This window comes from Crinia signifera, chromosome 4 (assembly GCF_055691185.1).
Source record: "Crinia signifera chromosome 4, ASM5569118v1, whole genome shotgun sequence".
NCBI classification, from domain to species: domain Eukaryota; kingdom Metazoa; phylum Chordata; class Amphibia; order Anura; family Myobatrachidae; genus Crinia; species Crinia signifera.
Window position 1 is genome coordinate 120,007,677 of NC_139220.1, and position 21,861 is coordinate 120,029,537.

Below are 21,861 nucleotides of genomic sequence, written 5' to 3' on the forward strand. Positions count from 1 at the left end.
AACTGACAGTGCAAATACAAGCATTAACAGTGATAGTAAAAGTTGTTTGCAGGTGAATCGCCAGATTAAGCAGCCACAGGTAGTATGTTGTGAGAATGAATTGAACTCACTCAAAGCAGTCTTTGGATTTCTCAGTTGTTGTTTCTGTCCTTCTGTTTCACTTCAGTGTAACGCCAGAGTTATATTTAAATTATGCCGCACTTTAAAAATGATGCACTTCAAAACTATTATGCACACAGCTAAACCATGCACACAGCCTATTCGGCCACAGCCTATGTAATGACCATTAAATGCATCTGCACTCATTAATTGGACTTTTCCCACCCAATCCCAACCCCCCTACTACAATGAATGGTAATAAAAGGGGCTTACATAAACATCCATGCATTCCAAGATAGCATATGTCATTAAGAGTTATAAGATATTCCTCCCTTCACATAGGCAAAAGGGATTTGCTTTTTAACTTGCAAAATTAAGTTTGTCAAAAACACATTTCTGATATCTAAAGCAGTGTGCAGAATGATCAATTACCAAAGCATTTAAATACATCCAGCAACTGTAATAATCTGCAGCCCAGCCAGACCAAGTATGTAGAATGCTGGTTACCTATGACAATATCAAATCAATCTAGGACAGAGGGTAGAATCATCTGCAGCCCAGCCAGACCAAGTATGTAGAATGCTGGTTACCTATGACAATATCAAATCAATCTAGGACAGAGGGTAGAATCATCTGCAGCCCAGCCAGACCAAGTATGTAGAATGCTGGTTACCGATCATGAAGCCATACTCTTTTGTTGTAGACCATGCCCCCTTTTTGAGTGTTAAAGCAGTTTGCAGCATAAGAAGTCTTTGTATTACTATGGAACCTGTTTCTAAAATCTAGGCCTGATTCAAAGATGGGCCCTAATCTGTGGATGCAGCAGCGATGAGTAAGCATGCTAATGCCGCAGGAGGCATCTGAGGACAAAACGATATCTCCTCACAGCATCATTCTCAGGACCTGTTCTGCCTATGCACAGACACCCCCTTGTCATTGTAACTCATTATTCAGGGCTGTGAGGCAGTAATGCTAAACACATAGTTAACTACTGTTCTGTCCCCTGATTGGTGCATGGGGGTGTGGCGAGTGGATAGATGCACTGTGCGCAAGGGAAGCGTATGACACAACAGCATTATTGTGGCTCTGTCCCTGCTATGCGGTGCTGTAAATCCACGGTTCTATTGATTCGATTGAGTGCAAATCACGTCATCGGATCCCTTTTTGTAACAGGGCAGCCAGGGGTGTGTTGCGGCAGGGTCCGAGGTGTGAGTTTTGCCCTCTTTTCGGGGGGGGGGAGGGGGGTTGGAATGACAGGAAGGCCACCATATTCTGAGGAGCCTCTGAGCCAGTACGGAAAGGGTAGGTAAGTACGGCTAAACACTATGCAAACTAATGTGCTGCCCACATGAGGGGCATGGGAAGACTTGCCTATAAGATTTTTGGTTGCATAGGGAGAGAAATATTTAGATGTAATAATGCCACTTTATAGGTCATTGGAATGTTCTCATTTGGAATACTGTATTCCATTGTGGTAGGCCATATGTCCAGAAGAATATTAATATTATACTTCCGAACATATCATGGCTGCCCCTTTCTAGTGGGGAGCAGCAACATCGGTGCTGGTGGGTGCGTGGCATCCTCCATGGGGGGCAGTGCAGCTGCTTAAATGCATCATTGCGGCCATGCCTCCCTCTACAATGTCTACAAACAGTAAAAAGGGTCAGAATAGATGTGCCAAGTGATTGTTATCTGCTGTCCATTTATGTTTCTGTGTTTTCCAGGCATCCAGGAGAACCACACACGTTTCAGTAGTCTTCTGAACGTCCCGAGAGAGTAATTAAGTATGACACAAACATGGCCAGTGAAAGTCAGCCTTGGAAAGGGGAATGACTTGCATCAGTATCTGGTAAACCCTTAATATTATGAAAACAGCAGAAGCAGTCTTTTTTTGAAATAAAGATAAAATGTACTGTACAATTATGGAAGGGAAAGCATGCACATATATTGATATTGGGCACTTACTGTATTAGCTGCACAGTCTGACCAATGACTTCAATACATATTGAAGCCATATTTAACATAGCTTGTCCATCTCTGCATTTAAAGTTAATCCAATCCTGTCCCTGTATCTGTGTCTATAGCTGGTCCAGACCAGCATCTGAAACAAAGCTAGTCCCAGGAACCGGCAAAAGAATATTAATTCCTTTGCCGGTTCCAGCTCGGTGTTCCAATATTTCTCCCTAGCTAATTCCATTCTAGCATCCTAGACAACAGTTCCTGACCAGTCTCTACTGAGCTTTCAGTAGACATTCACCCATCTGCAGACATCCTATGCATAAAATCAACATACTGTATACCCTCCTAGTTTTCTGCACACAAGTACCACAGCCACAGCAGCTGTTCTCCAACAACACAAAAGCCCAGTAATATGACAATTAGGTAGAGAGGGAAGACCAGTTAAATAAAAAGTTGCAAGAAACGACTAACGTACAATATCGGGTTGTGGAACTATGATCAGGCTCTTGTAGAGCATGCTCCCCATAAATCAGGATTACCTTTGAATGGTTAGGGGAGGGAGGGTGGTGGGCAGCTGGTGGGGAACGCCCAGTGTTTTATCTTCTGGGAATGCAGGCATGCTGGTCTTTGCTCAGGGTGGGTGGCCCCATCTTCCAAAGATTCCAACGAAAATAAAGGTCCGTATTTCCAAAGTGGAGAGAAATCATTTGATGGTCAGCGACCTCTGAATGATTTCTCTCCCCTTCTGCCAAATGCAAGAGGATGTGTTCAAGTACATCCCCTCGCATAGTACCAAGGGGATTCGGTGGCAGGTGTTCAGCCGGTTGGCAATAAGCCACTTGCTAAGCAGTGAACGACCGCTGCTTAGCGAGCAGTACTGAATCCCCCCTTAGTCTGGAAGACGCTATATTCAGGACAGGCTGTGTGTTCAGTGCAAGTGTAATTGTGAAGCTAGTCAGAACTTAGTATGCTAGGGAGCTGTTGAGGGTCAGGAGACCTGAGCCTATACCTGTAGATGACAGAGAAGACCACTAAACTCTAAAGGCCCAAATACATAGCATCCAGCTATGGAAAGTCGTTACCAGTGGAGAAAATCGATGGGCAGGGAGGGGGGGAGAAAGCCCAGCGACTTCAGCGAACACTATTGTGCATACACTCTGGGCAAAAATGCCCAGTGTGTATGCACTTTTAGACAGAGCTACATGTTGCAGATCCCAGCTACTCTCTGCCAGTTCGCCAATGCGCAAGACTTCACTAGCTGGGAAGCGCTGGCATATGGCATGGGGTGGCGCACGATAGTCGCACCAGGAGCCGCATTCATGAGAGCGCCTTCATCTGTATCAGGCTCTTAATGTACTCCCAGCAAAAGCAAACAAGATTTCAAGTACTTTTTTTTTTCTATATAGTCATTTAATACCATTGAGCTATATATACACAGTTCCAAATATTCTGATACCATTTGTGTGAAAGACAGGAGGTTCTCCTCCCTGAGGTATAGCATGGCAATCTGTGAGCAATTTCCACAGTTTGACATCTCTTTTATCTTGGCAATCCTGAGGTTATGTAAGACTTTTCAATATAACCGATCTTTGAAATAAAGTAGTGTGATTTGTACTTCACTCCTGCTTACTTTTATATTTTGACATGGAGGTATATCAGCACTTTCAAATATCTTGACATTTTACTAGCTTGCAACTTTGACCTGCAGATGAAAGTGATAAAAATAATGTAGCTGTGTAAGTGTAGATTTATCCACAGCTCAATGTCCTTCAGGTTTCTAAAGATATAAAAAAAAATGTTGTTCTCAGAAGAGCTTCACATTGGGTCTGATTCAGATGTAGTTGAAGCTACTACTTGCATGGAAGCAGAAGTTATAACACTAATATGTTAGGAGGGGTCCCTCCTCCTGCTTCATTTCTGAAGCAGGTACTGCAAGCGGCATCTCCACATCACTGTCTGTTTGACCCATGGGGTCACATAAGCGTTCTACTGTCTTTACTACAAAGATGCCAGAAGAACCTTGGACAATGAGCAGGTACTCTGGCAGGAGAAATCCCTGACAATAACCAGGTACTGTGGCAAGAGAACCAAATTAAAATAACAATAAACAGGTACTGTGGCAGGAGAACCCCCTTTACAATAAGACAATAAGCAGGTACTCTTGCGGGAGAACTCCCTGACAATGAGCAGGTAATGTGGCAGGAGAACCCCTGACAATAAGCATGTACTGTGGCAGGAGAACCCCATGACAATAAGCAGGTACTGTGGCAGGAGAACCCCATGACAATAAGCAGGTACTGTGGCAGGAGGACCCCCTTTACAATAAGACAATAAACAGGTACTCTTGCAGGAGAACTCCAAGATACGGGAAAGAGAGCTTTGATGATGGAATGAATGTTTATGGCAAAGACAAGCGAGGATGGAAGTAAATGGAGTCCAAGCAAGGTCACGGAAAGAAGTGGGTGATGATCCAGAGAGTATGGGAAAGACTAACTGGGTGGTCTCCAGGTGACAGGGTACCCCAGAGGGTGGCGTAACTAGGTGGGATGCTGATGGACTCCGGGGTAAAGGCAGGGGCCCCACGGACTGGCGATACCGGGTACACAGACGGACAACCAAGAAGGCAGCAAGAGGTCAGGATTGCCAGAGTCAATAGCAGGACGGACTGAAGGCTGCAGTGGACACGGGTGAGCCAGGAGTCTCAAACTGCACAAGGCTAGGAAACCTTTGCACTGACACCAGTTCACTAGGACAGATCCCCTAAATACATAGTGGGACGGCTGTCATTGGCTTAGACCGTGCAGGAAGGCAGGAAACCTGAACCTGGCGTCCAATCTTCATTTTGCCTACATCCAAGATGCCGGCGCCTTCTCAGTCACAGCTCCCCTGGGACTCCCAGGGACCCGCCCCATCACACACCACCAGGACCCAGCAGTGCGCGCACACCAGAGCCCCAGAACGGACAGGCGGCGGCGGGCACGGAGGGGTGAGTACCGGACCCACCGTGTCCCACTGTGGCCGTCCGTGACAACTCCCTGACAATGAGCAGGTAATGTGGCAGGAGAACCCCTGACAATAAGCATGTACTGTGGCAGAAGAATCCCCTGACAATAAGCAGGTACTGTGGCAGGAGAACCCTTGAAAATATGCAATTACTGAGGCAGGAGAACCCCCTGAAAATGAACAGGTACAGTGGCCAGTGGCATCCAGAAAAGGGGGGGGGGTACTTTTTGCCTTTGTCTGATGGAGGGTCCAGCACTCCCTTCCACTGCTGCAGAGAGCTGGGCAGTGGGAGTAAAGAGGACAGTCCGTTTCTCCCAAAGTCCGTTCTACTGTATGCATGGAACTCTGCTCCTCCTCCAGGTCTGAAAACGAAGCCAGGCTAACAGAATAAGCTCCATCTGTGGATCTTTTAAAATGTGTCAGTGATTAATGAGTGCAGCAGCTAGGTTGTCTGGAAAATGTGAACTGTTGGTAGCTCTTGAGGGGTAGGGTTGGCTACCACTGCCATACAGTATAAAGAGCTCCGGATCCTCAGTTTACTGGGGGAAAATAAAATAGGAATCTTCTTTTCCTGATTTCATCAACATCTGGGGTGTGAGTGGTGGTAGTTTCTGTCAATGATTGAGAGTTACCTCCACTCAGACCACAAGTGCTGCCAATTCAGTTAAGGTGGGACTGTAGCATAGATACAGTATTCATTTATTTATTCACAAAGCACATTGCGCATGTACTTCATACATTTCACTCATCTTGGAGTTCTTGAGTAGAACAATTTTTTTCACAAATAGTAAATATACAGTACGTTCTGTAATGATGATATTCTCTGGCAGTAGGATACAACTATAAGCATGTACACCAATTATACTGCCATACCTCCCAACTCTCCCGATTTCGCTGGACTGTATCTTTTTTGGGACGGTCCCGAGTCCCGCCTGGGGTGGGGTGGGGGTGGGGGGCAGTTGGGATACCCTTCATGCATGCCACTGCTCAGCCCAGCAGAGGAGCAGTGAATAGACACTGTGCCCATGTGCACAGTGTCTATTCCCGGATACACAAGGCCTGGGGGCATGGGCTGCAGCTCGCAGAGTGCTGGCCATACCCTCAGAGTTGCAAAAATAGGGGCATCCCCTTATGCTAGGTCAGGCCCCCAAAATCCAGGCCTGCCCAGAGGTCCCTCCTGCAGCTACAGAATGTTGGGAGGTATAGATTGCCACTGTAGCAGCTTGCATTTCACGCACCATAATGTATTGATGGATTATGTACAGTATCTCAGGTTGATTCTTACCTGTTCCCTTTTTTGTCGCAGATGTTCACATTCACACCACTGGTGATCAGAAATCTGACTTGATGTACTCTATTTCCCCTGTACAGATAGATATACACATGAATGTAGACAAATAAGTATGTAGACTTACCTATTCAGAAAATGGAGAACTTTAAGTATTTTCAAACTTTTAAAAACAACTTCATCAAATGTAATGCCCCGTACACGGGGTAACTGTGCCTTTGCACAGATCGCTCAGCAAACAGCAATGCATGATAACAAATGCATTGTGCGGAGATGGCAGATAATACTGTATATGTACAGGCCTGATTAAAGGTTCCAGGTGCCCAAGGCTAATACACATGTAGCTCCCCTTGTAATGCTGCTACACACACATGTATGGGCACTCAGGGACTCACTATTCACACTGCCCATGTGTGTGTGTAAGGAAAGTTATACAACTGGCATATATATACTAATGCTTGTGGCATGTGAAGGAGACTTTGGCTTTAGGCTGTGCTGAAGCACAATGTACATAAAGTAATGGTTCCATCAGTAATGCCCCTTTCAGACCGCACAAATTAAACAGTATATTGCCGTTTCTTTACCGTTTCAAAACGGTAATATGTGCGGTCTGAAAGGTCCAGAGTGAATTTACCGTTTTAAAATAACCTGTATTTTAAAACGGTAAAAAAGCAAGGTCCTACACGTTTCAGACCCGTTTTTTGTTTCGCGGTCTGAATGGGTCTGAAACGGTACCCACTCAGCAGTGAGCACTATTGGTCCCCAGTGGCTGCATATTTAATGAGCCGGATGCTAATTACATATGCGCATATGTAATTTGCCGCTAATTACATATGCACATATGTAATTAGTCGCTCATTAAATATCCACTGCGCTGGCTCAGAGGGACCAGCGCAGAGGGGACCTGGCGCAGAGGGGACCCCCCAATGTATTTAAGAAAACCCCCATGTACCGGTACCTCGTGCCTTACGATCCCGGCTGTCGGCTCCTGCTTATAAAAAAAAGTGACTTTCGGAAAGTGGCTGCCCCATAGGAAAGACTGTTTGAAAAAAACTGTCTTTGGTATGGGGGCAGCCATTTTCCGAAAGTTACTTTTTTTTATAAGCAGCAGGAGTCTGCACAGCCGGGATCTGCAATGCATGAGGTACCGGCTGCACGGGGGGCTTCTTAAACACATTGGGGGGCGATAACGGTAACACGCTGCCACAGTTACACGCTGCCACAGTGTGTTACAAAGGGGGAGGGGGGGCTTGCTGAAGACCTCACTGGCTTTGATCCTGTATTTGGAAAGTTTCAAAAAATGAGTCTGCCAGTGTCAAAAGACGGCACTTTTACGGTAATATCCCGTTTAAGAGATGCGGTGTGAAAGGGGTTTTACCTGGCAGACCCGTTTTTATAAACGTTTCAAAATACCTGGTCAAAGACAGTTTTGCGGTCTGAAACCAGCATTAGTTACATTGGCACAGCCATCTGGCAGTCACCTTAAGAACTTTATCCACTGCTGTACTCCAAGGTAATGGAATAAATTAGACCTTAATTTTATCTGTCGAATTAATGTAAATCATACTCTTGCATGGCTTGCTGCGCCTTTCATAATTTACCTTCCCAATTGTAGTCCAAGTGGATTGTGAAGTATGAAAACATTTTCTGAATGTAAAAAAAACCCTTGAAAACTTCATGTCAACCTTCTTCATGTGTCGACCATTGACGCGTCAACCTAATGCTTGTGTCGACCTTTTGCAAGTCGACCAATAGTGGTCAACCTAACTACTGTTGACCTAAAACTGGAACCACATCTGAGTAGCCCTATGGACGCACAGAATGGCTTCATGTATGTTTACGCAGGCACCATGTTTTCTGCATATGGGCTCGCAGTTGCTTTTAGCTAAAGTGTGTCAGCCATTACACTGTGTACTATCTAAGATGGGTACTTACCTTTCGTCCTTATTGAAAGTAATGTCAAAAAGTAATTCTGCATCTTCTCCATCTCTAAAATTGAAATGATTTGAAACTAACCTGGAAAAAGAAAGTATAATGCCATTTCTAAACAGCCACTGAACCAGTGTTAATGAGTCAATGCTCTGGGACACCATAAGGGGCAAATTTATTGTTGCCCAGTGTTGTGCGCAGTGTGAAACATATGACATTACAGTATTTCATGAGATTTATAGGCTGATTCCTCAAACCACATGTGTTTTAGCATACTTCCCAACATATTGCTTCCGTGACTCGAGATGATCAAAAAGGGGGTCTGGCCTCATGAAAGGGGGCATGGTTTCATGTGAATAATGCAATTGCAAGCCTGCCTTTCAGTATTGAGTGCGCTCTGTGAGCTGCTGGTCAGGCTCCTCTAGGGCTTGTAAATAGACGCTGTGCACATGCTAAACACAGCAGCGAGTCACAGGTGGCCTCCCAACTCCCCCCAAAGCTGCACAATGCTGGCCATAGGTGGAATGTATGGTTTTAGGCTATACCACACATAAATCCAGATGAAAGATATATGGTTTTACATACCTCACAACATATACATAGTTAAGCAAAAGCTCTTTAATTGGTGGTCAGGGCCTGATTAAGGGCCTAGTGGGCCTGGATCTGAACATTTTCAAGGGCCTATTATGAAAAGGGGAGGAGGTGAGGCCATTGCCATGTAGGACCAATACACTATGGGGCCGATTCTGGTTCACTCACAGTGAACCAAAATCTCCCCCTGCCCCGATGGTCGGTGTTTGCGCATGCATATTTTTGCGCAGGTGCAAACCCAGATTGATAACAGCCACAACGATTTTCAATGTGCCCAGGCCATTCGCGCAGAGCGCAGTGGGCCAGGGGCAGCAGCCTCGGGCTAGCGCCCATGGGAATGCCCAGCATTTCATGGGCGTCGCCATGAAAATGGGAGGGTGTTCCCATGGGATTACAAGGTGTGCAGGGGGCGGGGAGCTCACCCGCTTACCCAAGGAAATGACCATCGTTTTTATGGGGACTCCCATAAAATGCTGAGCATTCACATGGCCCAGCGCCACCACCGCCCCAGTCCCTCTCTTCCCTCTGCAAACTGCGCAGCCATTCACAATCAGGGTTTGCACATGCGCAACCCAAACCATCGGGGCAGGAGCCGAACTCAGATCACTGCGTGTGATCCATAAAGGACCCCATAGATTATAGAGAGCTAAACCACTTACCAATTAGCTTCTAACATCTTATTTTTTAGGCTGGTTTTAAAAATGGTCAGGAGCTTCATCTTTATCCATATTATCTTTTTTCCATGCTTTGATTAATTCCCCATAAACATAATAATATTTAGAAAGTATAAAGTTTTGGGTTAATACTTGACATATCGATCTAAATAATCCCCTTTAGTCACTAAAGTCCTCAGCCTCCATTTGAATTGGGTATGAAGGAACAGATAACACATAATGGAGTTACTAGTGTATTCAGGAGTGGAGAAGGACTTGGGGGTCATTGTAGATAATAAATTAGGTAATAGCGCGCACTGCTCAAGTGCAGCAGCAAACGTAAACAAGACACTGACCTGCATTAAAAGAAGAATGGATTCAAGGGATGCCAATGTGATAGTACCAACCAGGCTGAATATGTTTTCACTGGAGAAACGGAGGGTGAAAGCATGTTCAAATATAGAGTTGGGAATCATATGGAACTGGGAGATGAAATGTTCAGTAACAGGACTATACTTAAGACACGTGGTCATGTACTGAGGCTCAATGAAAGGAAAATCCGTACTGAATTAAGAAGAGGATTCTTCACCATTAGAGCAGTACAATTCTGGAACTCATTGCCGGTGGGGGCGGGTACAGCAACTACTTTGAATGATTTTAAATCAAAACTGAAAAAAATGTATGGCCACTAAGGGAATCCTATAGATGACTTACTCAAGTCAGAATCCACAAGTCAAATAGGTTGAACCCAATGGGCTGACGTCTTTTTTCAACCATGATTACTATGTTACTATGTTATGTAATTCATTTCCACTGATCCAGATGTTATATTGCTGTTTAGTTCATAGTATCCTGCCTGCCAACACTCACCATTTAGCACACTCTAAGTAATCATTAGCCATGGCAAGGTAAGGGAGGCTGGGGGTGTCCCTTAGCTTCAAGTGTTCATTGATGAGCTCCCTTTCCTTGGTGCCAGATGCTACCATTGCCTGCACAACATCTGTCCTTCCCTGTATTGCTGCACACTGAATTGGAAGAAGTCCTTTTTTGTTGCATTTTCTGGTAGATGCTCCTTTAGATAACTACAAAATAAAACATTTAAATACAATCTAACCGCAAATTAATATTCTGTTGTGTTTTGTTTATTAAATGCTTAAATGTAATGGACCATGTTGAGACAATAAATTCACACAGTATTCTGACATTTTGGAAGTTGCTAAAATGCATACTATTAGCCAACAGTTGTATTTTGCAGATCCTAAATGTCATTAACATATGTTTGTCTTCTCAAATTTCAAATATAGTAAAAATAATTCCCACATCACAAATGTAGATTACAGAGACAATAAGACAATGGAAATAATTGGGTTATTTCTAGGGATGTGCACCAGCCACTTTTCGGGTTTTGGGTTCTAATGGGTTTTGGCAAAACACCTCCTAAGTGTTTTGTGTTTGGATTTTTTGGGTTTTTGTTAAAAAAAAAAAAAAGCATAAAAACTGCTAAAATCGCAGAATTTTGGGTTTTTTTTTTTTGCTCCTACGCTATATTGACCTCAATAATATTAATTTCCACTCATTTCCAGTCTATTCTGAACACTTCACAATATTGATTTTAGGGCAAAAGGTTGCACCGAGGTAGCTGGATAGCTATGCTAAGCCACACAAGTGGGCGGCACAAACATGTGGCTCATCTAGGAGTGGCGCTGCAGCAGCAGACAGGATGGCTGTTTGAAAAACTAGGCCCCAAAAAGCACATAATGGCAAAAAAAGAGGTACAAAATGGAATTGTCCTTGGGCCCTCCCACCCACCCTTATGTTGTGTAAATAGGACATGCACACTTTAACAAACCAATCATTTCAGCGACAGGGTCTGCCACATGACTGTGGCTGAAATTATTGGTTCGTTTGGGCCTCACAAAAAAAGAAGCAAGTCACCTCTCCCTGCACAAACTGGCTCTATTGAGACAAGATGTCGTCCTCATCCTCATCCAATTCATTTTGATGAACATCATCTTCTCCACATTTTAAGGAAGCAACCTTCTACACTGCTCACTGACCAGGTTCCCCGCTGCACTAAAAACTCTTTCAGAGTACACACAGGGGACAACTCAGGAAAAATAAGCCAGTTTGACTTTGTACAGGGGCTACCAAACTGCCTTTTTTGTCCTGCCAGTACAGTTAGGGACTGTCTGACATGTCTCCTTAGATGCTGTCACCAAAGTAATCCTCCACCACAGTGATGGGAAGGTCTGGCATCGCAACCACCAACACCCTTTGACTCTCCTTGGGGATTTGTGATGAAATGTCTTTAGGAGGTTTGCAGTTGCTGCCGGCAGTGTGTGCTGTGCTCGTTCCTGTGCCCGTAATACACGTTTAGCATGGACGTAGTAACTGATACCAGCTTCCTAACAATGGATGCTTTCAGGGCGTGTCAATGTGTATTGATGCGAGCCGTACAATCACTTTAAGAAAAGTTAAGGATTTAGCAACTGGGAAAGAAGTGCCTGGAACAAAAATCCTCTTTGGGCATACCATTATGAAAGTGAAACTAAGAAGAATCATCTGGTCCTTCAAGTCAAGAGCCAGAAAATACAGCTAATGAAAGAGATAAAACCTTATCACAAGAGAGAGTTGAAGATGCTGGGAAACCTGCCGGGGAAGTGAGAGAGCCTGATCTACCTGCACTGCATGGGATGCACGACCGTATCCTACAGGCCATTAAACGGGCAGTTGAGGATGAAGACGCAGACTATGTTTTGATAGACCATTTTCAGCCTATGCTTGGTCCGGCAATTCGACATCTACAGAGCCAGAATGTACTGAGCTTAGGTGCAGTGGGACTGAACTTGTGTCGCCATGGAACATTGTGCTGGCTGCAGGTGGCTACGAAAAGATGCGTTTATCTTTTTGATGTCCTTCTCCTGGGGCCTGGAGTTTTCAGAAATGTCTACAAATGGTGCTTGAAGACAAAAGCATTCTAAATGTGGTCCATGACTGTCGCTGGCTGGGGGATGACTCGTCCCACCAATATGGGGTGGTTCTGCTATGTCTTTGATACACAGGTAGGTATACCTGTTCTTCATGGAAACCGCGGGCTTCCTTCCTAATCGTACGTGTTCACATCTCAACGCATCTCAACATGCCATCTTCACAAGTTTCATTCCTGACTTACAAGCAAACTTTAATAAAGGATAATCCCAATATATGGCTTGATCGTCCAATGTCTACACATTTGCTGAAAGAATTGGCTCTGGAAGTCTTACACCACTTGGCTCTGCGCCTAGCACTGTTGGATGCCGTGTTAGCTGATTTTACATCATTGGTTGATGGGTATTTAAATACATATAGCCAAGGAGCAGCGGATGATTTGGGCCACACTGAGATCTGCTCTGAGCTTTCAAAAGAAATTGTTTTCCAGAAAGTTAGGCGAGAGGAAGCAATAAACTAATACATTATCAATGGCCAAGGGTTTCTTACACAGGTCAAAAAGAGAAGCCAATGAATGGAATAGCTGCACTGCAGAGCTGCAAAGGAGCGGAACCTACTGGCCAAATATAACACCCCCCCTTCCTTATTATATCCCCTTTAGTATATGCACTTGCACTTAAGTCAGGTGTATCCCTGCTCCTTTGCCTATGTCGTTGGTGGCTGTGTAGGCTTGAATGGCCTTTTGCTGCTCCTCCATCATCTGTGGCATATACAGTAGAGGGTGGAGTTCCAGCGGATAACAACCTCTTGTTTGAGGTGATGGCAGGGCATGTTGAGGAGTTTTTGCTGCCGCTCCAGCCTTCAGCAGGCAGTGGCAGAATGGCAAAAGTGTCCAGCAATTTTGCAGGCCACCACAAGCATCTCCTGCATGCTCCATTCACTTTTTAGGTTGTCTTCCGATGGCGTCTGGTTGTGTGATGCAGAGTGAGAGCGGCAGTGGCGGGCTCCTGGAATAATATTAAAAATATCTTCATCTGCATTACAGAGTGTCTGTGAATGTGACACAGTCATGTCCATGTTATCTGTGCTTAAGGTACAGTGCATCCATTCAGAGGCGTAACTAGAACTTTGCGGGCCCCACAGCAAAATTTATAATGCCCCCCCCCCCCCCACAATGCCCCATTATATGACACACTGCAATGACCATTACACATTATGGGACACACTGCAATGACTACAGTCTGTCCCACAAATCAATGGTTTTTGTGAATTGCTACAAAACTATGAATCAGACACATAAATCTAGTGTTGTCATACAGACAGCTCCCAAGCACACATATGTCCGACACTATATACACACACACACGTCCCTCACTATATATACTGTACACACACACGTCCCACACTATATATACTGTACACACACACGTCCCACACTATATATACTGTACACACACATACATGTCCCACATTATTTATACTGTACACAAACATATATCCCAAACTATATATACTGTACACATATATCCCACACTATATATACTGTACACACACACGTCCCACACTATATATATACTGTACACACACACGTCCCACACTATATATATACTGTACACACACACGTCCCACACTATATATACTGTACGCACACATACATGTCCCCCACTATTTATACTGTACACACACATATATCCCCCACTATATATACACTGTACACACACATGTCCCACACACACACATATATATATCCCCCACAATATATACTGTACACACACGTGTACACACATACATGTCCCACACTATATATATACTGAACACACATACATATCCCACACTATATATACTGTACATACACACGTCCCAAACAATACATACTGCTGTACACAAACACACATATCCCCCAATATATATAATGCACACGCACGTCCCACAGTCTGATTGAAAGCACAGTCCCAGAATGCACACACTGCTCTTACCGCATCCATTGACATTTTTGTGTGCACTGTGCAGTCAATACAGCCGCCGTTCTATGCACCCCATTAAGCCTGGCACTACCCGCCTTCCTCCCGCAGGAGGTGAGCGGCCGCTGTCCTCAGTGGCCTCAGCTTCTTCCTCTCGCAGCTCTGGCTGCAGTTTCCTGGCCGGCGCCAGGCCATCTCCGCCCGACCAGTGCGGCACGACACCCCTCATCTCCCCGCCCGGCTCCTTACACGCCACGGTCATGGTGCAGGGGAGTGCTTGCTGTCCATGGGCCCCCCCCCAGCTGCCGGGCCCCATAGCAGCTGCACCCCCTGCACCCACGGTAGTTCCACCACTGCATCCATTAACACTGCAGAATGGCTTCCCAGAGACACCTGTAATACCCTAAGTGTGATTCAGTAGCAGGACAGGTGTGAGAAGCAGCCGCCATTTTTATTCCTTGTCTGGCACTTGTGATTTCAGTATATGGTGCAATATTTAGATTAGCGCAGGGTTCCAGTAAAATAAAATTGTCCTCACCTTAGTTTAAATCTGGGTCTGCTATTGTGATATGTCATCACCATCAGCAGCATCCTCCTCATCAACTTCCTCCTCAGCGCCAGCTACATCAATTTCCTCCTCTTGGTGTACAACATTGACAACTTCAAAATCAGGAACTGGGCTGTGGGTGACCCTTCCAGCATATGCAGAGGGTGTGCTGCAAATGGTGGAAGGAGCCATCTCTTCCCGTACTGGAAGGTCAGGCTTCACAACCACCAACACCCTTGGACTCTCCTTGAGGATTTGTGATACTGTGTCTTTTGAAGGCTGAGTTGTTTGCTGTCTTTTTGTTGACAGCTTAACTATCTTTACATTTCTAGGGGGGTGGGGAGAGGAGGATGAGGAGGAGGGCTGTGATAGTTGTGTGAAACTGGACCATTAGTCAAGAACTTAGGCCAGGTCCTTAGCCGTTCCTTGCCACTCGATGTGGTAAATGGCATATTGGCAAGCTTACATTTCTCCTCCAAGGAATTACATTTATTTTTTTTCTTAAATGTACTCAACTTTGCCTTCTTGAATTTCGACAGATGAGGTGAGACTTGTAGTAACCTCTCCCGCATTACACACACAGCAGCAGACACAGATTTTTTTTAAGGATTATTAATAAATCAGTATATTTATTAACCTCTTTATTCTAAAATAAAAATGATCTATTGCAATGTGCACTAACGTGTGGCCTGCACAGGTGAGTTCCCTGTTCCAGCTTAGTCACACAGCAGCACACAAAGAAAAATTGAAAAGGATTATATTATTAAGGAATTTGGTGGTAGATACTGGGAGTGGGACTGGAGGACTTGTAAATCAATCTATATGAGGCACAGGCACAGACTACAGGGGTAAATATATAATATACAGCACAGACTCTGTCAGTGTACCACCACACTACACTACACTAACACAGTCAGACTCAGCAGGTTGTCACTATCAGCAGTGTAGTAATTAAAACTACTACACCATGCAGGTTGTCACTATCAGCAGTGTAGTAATTAAAACTACTACACCACGCAGGTTTTCACTATCAGCAGGGTAGAACTACTACACCACGCAGGTTGTCACTATCAGCAGTGTAGAACTACTACACCACGCAGGTTGAACTTGTCACTAACAGCAGTGTAGTAGTTTAAACTACTACACCACGCAGGTTGCACAGCGGGGTAGGAGAGTGAGCACATGGGCAGGTGCCAGGGAAGACAGTCCGATGTGCACACTGTTCAATCTCCTAGATTGGAGTGAACATGGCGCCCACCCGGCTGTCCTTATATACATATAGCGACGTTGTAGTGACGTTGTCCGGATCTCGCGAGATCCGACAGCGGGATCTCGCGGGCGCCGGAAAGGCACGCTCCTATCCGAACGCGCTTGTGAACGCATTTGGATAGGAGGGTGTTCGGGGGTGTCCGGATTCCCGAAATCCGGACACGCTCATCTCTAGTTTTAACAAGGTACAGGTGGGAGACATTCTTCACAGAAAGAGGAGAAACAGAACCCTAGGACATGTACTGCAAATAGAGGGAGGAAGATTCAGGGGAAATTTGAGGGAAAAATACTTCAAAGAAAGGATAGTGGATAAGTGGAATAGCCTCCCATCAGAGGTGGTAGAGGCAAAAACAGTAGAGCAATTTAAACATGCTTGGGATAGGCATCTCTATAAGAATCAAATATGGATTGAGGTAACATGTTTAAAAAGGGGCAGACTGATGGGCCAAGTGGTTCTGATCTGCCGTCAAAATCTGTTTTTAAATTTAATTGCATGCCAAATCGGTTTTTATTTCACTTTCTGGTGGTCTTTTTGCCTTTCACCTAGTGCAGTTGATCAGTTCTTCCTAATAAAATGCAATAATATTTGTGTGACTTGTTTGAGGTTTCCTGTTGCTCTCCCCTTCAACGTGCCTAACTCCCCCTCCCTGCAGCTAACACATACCGCACAATTACGATCAGAATACCAACTGCTGGCATCCCATCTGCCATGATGGGAACCATGGCAAACATGCAGGAATGAGGGTTGTGAAACTCTTGTACATCTGCAAAGCTTTTATAGTGCTGTTGAGGTAAAAACTGCATGTCTTTTTGTAGTGATTAAACACAGGTTATGTAATGGTTAGCATTACTGCATCACAGTACTGAGGTCATGGGTTCAATTCCCATAATGGCTCTAACTGTGTTGCGTTTGTATATTCTCCCTGTGCTTGCCTGGGTTTACACCAGGTACTTTGGTTTCCTCCCACATTCCAAAAATATACTGGTAGATTCATTGGCTCCCGACACAATGAACCCAAGAATGTCTGTGTGTATATGTGATAGGGACTATAGATTGTAAGCTCCATTTGGGCAGGAACTGATTTTAATGCTGTGAAGCGATGCTGAATAAAGTATGTGTGCGCTATATAAATAACGTAATAAATAAACAACTGAAAAAAATTATAAAAATGACTCGCATTTATTAAACGAATAGTGGTTATAGAGGTTTAAAACTACCAAACAACATCACCAGCTTTAAACCAAAGTCTGAATTGGCAATAATGCGCCACAATAAAACACTTTTAAAGTTTGAACATGGGATGGCAGAAAGGTTTTCTCTCAAAGCAAAAAGTCTCAATTTTAACATCACTTCACAGATGGTGTTACAGTCTAATTTTGGTTGGGCTGCCACTTGCACATAAAATCAATTACACATTGCAAGCTGCATTGGGCATAATAGTTTTGTTTACAAAGAAACCAAATGTTTTTAAGACTATAGTAAAAAAAAAGGATACAGGAGCTATGATACCTGAAATAAAGACAATGAGTCCAGTGGTGCTATATAAAAGTCAAATGAGCAGTGCATTTGAAGAAAACAAGAAAAGCTTGATTAAATTAGAGGAGACTTAACATGTTGTTTACCATGGCAACCAATGCATAGACGAAGGACAGCATACACCAGGCAATGGGGGCTCTTAATGAAATCTGGTGCAAAGGAATAAAATTGTGCAGAAATCAGAAGATTGTCATTTTACTAGGGCAGGTTACAAATTGAAAGCAGCTGGATTCTTTCGGGGTTGCTATGGTTATAATGTGTTTCCGTTCTCATAAAACTGTCTTAGAAAGAGTCCAAAAAGCATCAGAGTAGACTTTCATGATACACTGGAGCATGAATGTAAGTGTGTGCAAATCAGGTGGAGTGTGTGCTCTATAACCACACCATTTTGTGCCATCAGGTCATATATGTTTGTATTGTCAATTCTTAGCCTGACAATGTAATTATAATATATTTTCAATGTATGTATTATGCACAAAGCCTACTTGCCTGCCCATCCAGAAGCTGTATGAGGCTCCCCCCAACCATAGCACACTCTTTTGCTTTACTGACTCTCTCTGTGGGCCAGATGCACTAAGCTTCAAAAGTGATACAATTCAGAGGGATAAACAACCAAACAATCAGCTCCTACCTGACATTTTTCAAACACAGTCTGTGACATGACAGGTAGGAGCTGATTGACTGGTTGTTTACCACTCTCCATCTTATCACTTTTGAAGCTTAGTGCATCTGGCCCATTGCCACTGTATCCCTCTCTTCCTGCCACTTTCTCTTTCCTTCTATCTCCCTCCTCTCCTGGATAATCTCTTATTCATTCTCTCCCTGACACTGCCTATCTCCCCTCTGACATTTCTCTCTCTTCCTGAGATGTGTCTCTCCCCTAATCATTTTCCTCTGATACAGTCTCTCTCTCTCTCCCTGATACCATTTCTCTCTCTGACACTCTCTCTCCCCACTCTATCCCCTTTCCTCTTATTCTCCTTCTCCCCCACTGTCTCTCCACCCTCACTCTCCATCTCTCACCTGTACACTCTCACTCTTGCTTTATTTTCTCTTCCAAACACTGTCCAACTCTCTCTTCCCCTGATATTTTCTCTCTTTCTCCAACACTATTCTCTACTGCTCTCTTGCCCTGACACAGTCTCTCTCTCTCTCTGACACAATCTCTACTCCAAACCTCTCTCTCATTCCCTCTTTTTTCATGAAATGCTCTCCCCCTGCCCCAGACCCCTCATCTCTCTCTACATCCCTTTTTCATTCCTCTTTCTCTCTTTGACACTTGTTAACACCCTCTTTGTCTTTCCTTTCACTCTCCTCCCCCTCTCTCTCTCTTGCTTACCTAAGGGTAATTGTAGTGACAATGGGAGTGGCCACTTCAAGATTTTGCTATGGTGCTAGTTCTAGTTCCACCGCTGTCACTACCCTAGACTACATGTTACACTAAGTGTTACTGCAGCACTTTAGCGATAAGAGAGACAAACTAATGTCTATTTTAAGTCACAATTATTACTGTGTGCTTTAGTCCGGGGTGAATAAACCTTCTGTCTGATAAGAAGTTTTCTAAATATAGTATCCTCTATGGTTCTCTCTTTGCTGCTGTTTAGGAGTTGAACAGCAGTCATTCCATAACCCACTGAACTATTGTACTGTTTGGTAATGGAAAGATTAGAATAAACTCTGTGGAGGACAGAAGTGGCTGTGAAAACACTTATTGTAACAGCAAGTCATGTATATCCAATTTGTATTCCACTGTGCAAGTGATTGTGAAATCTACACAGGCTAACAGGATGTAATGCATTATAAATGTGCTGGTCACTCAGTACAGTCAAGTAAAGTAACATTAGTTTGCATGGAAAGCATAGTAAATTGGCTACTCCTTGCCTTTTCAGCAATACAGTACTATGATGCTATTAGGAAACTAGACATGCTGTGATGCAGATAAATCGGAGGGAGTAAGTAAACATATGTATTTTACTTACAAAATGTATTCTACAACATTTCCAGAATATTGTAGAATATTTTTATAATGATACATCATTAGTAGTTCTTCATGTTAAAATAAGATTTTTTTTTCACCAATAGCAATTTAATATGGGTTTCCAGGTTGGGCATACTATACCTGAACCAGCATACATTAAGTGTATGTATTAAAACTTACACTTATTCTATATAACAGTGCACTGGAACCTGGGTGACTCCTTTCATTGCAGAAGCTGCCAGCCAGTCAACAAGCGCCTTCATAGGAACTGCTCACTGATTGCCTGTGAGCAGCTTTATTTTCACTCAAACTTCATCAATATGCTTCATTTGTGAGAAAGCACTAATGAAGACTACTGTGGGAACCGATACATTGTATTCCATTATTAACTTTGTGGTTTCCTTTACTAACTTGCCTCCGGGAGGGAGCAGCCAGGTCAGCACCGCAAGTCTATATGGGAGTGGGGTGGCTTGTCTAGCGGGCAGTGATGTGGTGTGATGTTTTGGGAGGGCTGTGAGGTGGGGAATGTCTAAATGATCGCATCGATTTTGCTTCTACAAACAAAATTAAATCAAAATCAAATCAAAATGAAAACTAACGCATTCGACTTTGATTCGATCCCAATGCGTGGCCCCACGGCATCAAAATGTAATCGAAAAATAGACTGTGCAGGCAAGACTATATAGTACAGATCTGTCAAGTCAAAATCGAATGTGTACACGGCGGGAATCGATTCTGATTCGATCGGGGTGGAATAGAAAGTAAATCGCACTGTGTGTACACTACTTTACCCGTGCTTCATATTTCAAGTACTCTTGCCTTTATTCGTTTTGCTATGCCTTATTTAGTATTTAACAGTAATTTGGATTATATTTTTTTACATACATACATTTTCTATTAAGCTACAGCCCACCTTGGTAAGTTGTCAGACAGAAAGAGTTACCTACATTCATTACTATATAATCTGTCAAATAAAAAAAAATAAAAAAATTGTTTACTGTGTAAAAATGTCCAAATAAGACACCTGGAATTTGATGGCAGATAAAAATAATTTCGTCCATCTAGGCTCCACTTTTAGGGCGAGGTTTACCAGATTTTTTTCTGGGTCCCTTTCACACTTGGTAACAACCCATGTCAAAGGTGTGAAAGGTGTAGAAGAAATAACTCACTGCACAAATCCATCTATCACAAAACATGTACATACCCACAAACAATGTGATTTGAATATAGGCAAAATAATGCAACTGCACTTGTTTTTTTTATGTTTTTGGAAATACATACTGTACACAGGACCTTTGAATTACTGAAATGTATTCTATAGAAGAAACCAAGAGATTAACATGTGACCAAGATCATATGGACTACAATAAAATTGTGGCATGGCATACCCAGGAGTATAGGGAGCCCCCAGAGTCATCAGGAGAGGGCATAACAAGGTGTACCCACTTTGAGTGCAGGGAGCAGTTAATTGCATGTGGGCACTTCCCTCCCAAATCCCAGTGAAGAAGAGTTGTATTAACCCTGCAGTTGGCTTCTTAGGTAGCCTAAACCGATTTCCTATTTTTCCTGGTGTCAATAGTCATGAGAAGTCAACATACTGTAGTGATACTAACCCCACTGAGAAGCTGCCAACAGGTTTAAAATCCCCTGAAAAAATACTCTAAGGAGTCAAGCAAAGCCTTCCCTACCATTCACTGGCCTTTGTTCCCCATGTATCATACTGTGGGGGTATAAGTCATAGGGTCGACACAACTATGGTCGGCGTTGGGTAGACCACTGAAGGTTGAGACCTCAAAAGGTCGACATGGGCTTAGGTTGACCAGGTCAATAGGTCAACAAAAGCATTAGGTCGACATTGTCAAGGTAGACAGTCAAAAGGTCAGCATGAGTTTTTCACTTTTTTGTCCCGAATGTTAACACAGTTGACATGGACACCGTATAGGTGCACTGCTGCGGGCAGATGCTTGGCACATTTCTCCCTCTACGCCCTAGAGGATGGTAGGGCATGAAATACTGCCTGTCGGCTTAAAAAAAAACCCATAAACACCCATGTTGACCCTTTGACAACCTTGCCCATGCCGACCTAATGCTTGTGTCAACCTAATGACCCTGTCGACCT

General features: G+C 43.8%; 1 protein-coding gene and 1 pseudogene across 1 annotated transcript in view; one reads left to right on the forward strand and one right to left on the reverse strand.

Annotated features, from left to right (window-relative positions):
- The window catches only part of LOC146072967 (transient receptor potential cation channel subfamily A member 1-like), a 34,708-nt gene that overhangs the window by 1,231 nt on the left and 11,616 nt on the right, over positions 1–21,861 (reverse strand). The window contains exons 4-6 of the mRNA XM_083180139.1: positions 10,393–10,604; positions 8,285–8,365; positions 6,347–6,424 (exon numbers count right to left, since the gene is read on the reverse strand). Of these exons, the coding sequence (XP_083036265.1) occupies positions 6,347–6,424; positions 8,285–8,365; positions 10,393–10,604 (371 nt within the window). The remainder of the gene's footprint in view (positions 1–6,346; positions 6,425–8,284; positions 8,366–10,392; positions 10,605–21,861) is intronic.
- On the forward strand, positions 11,957–13,024 carry LOC146072163 (piRNA biogenesis protein EXD1 pseudogene; annotated as a pseudogene).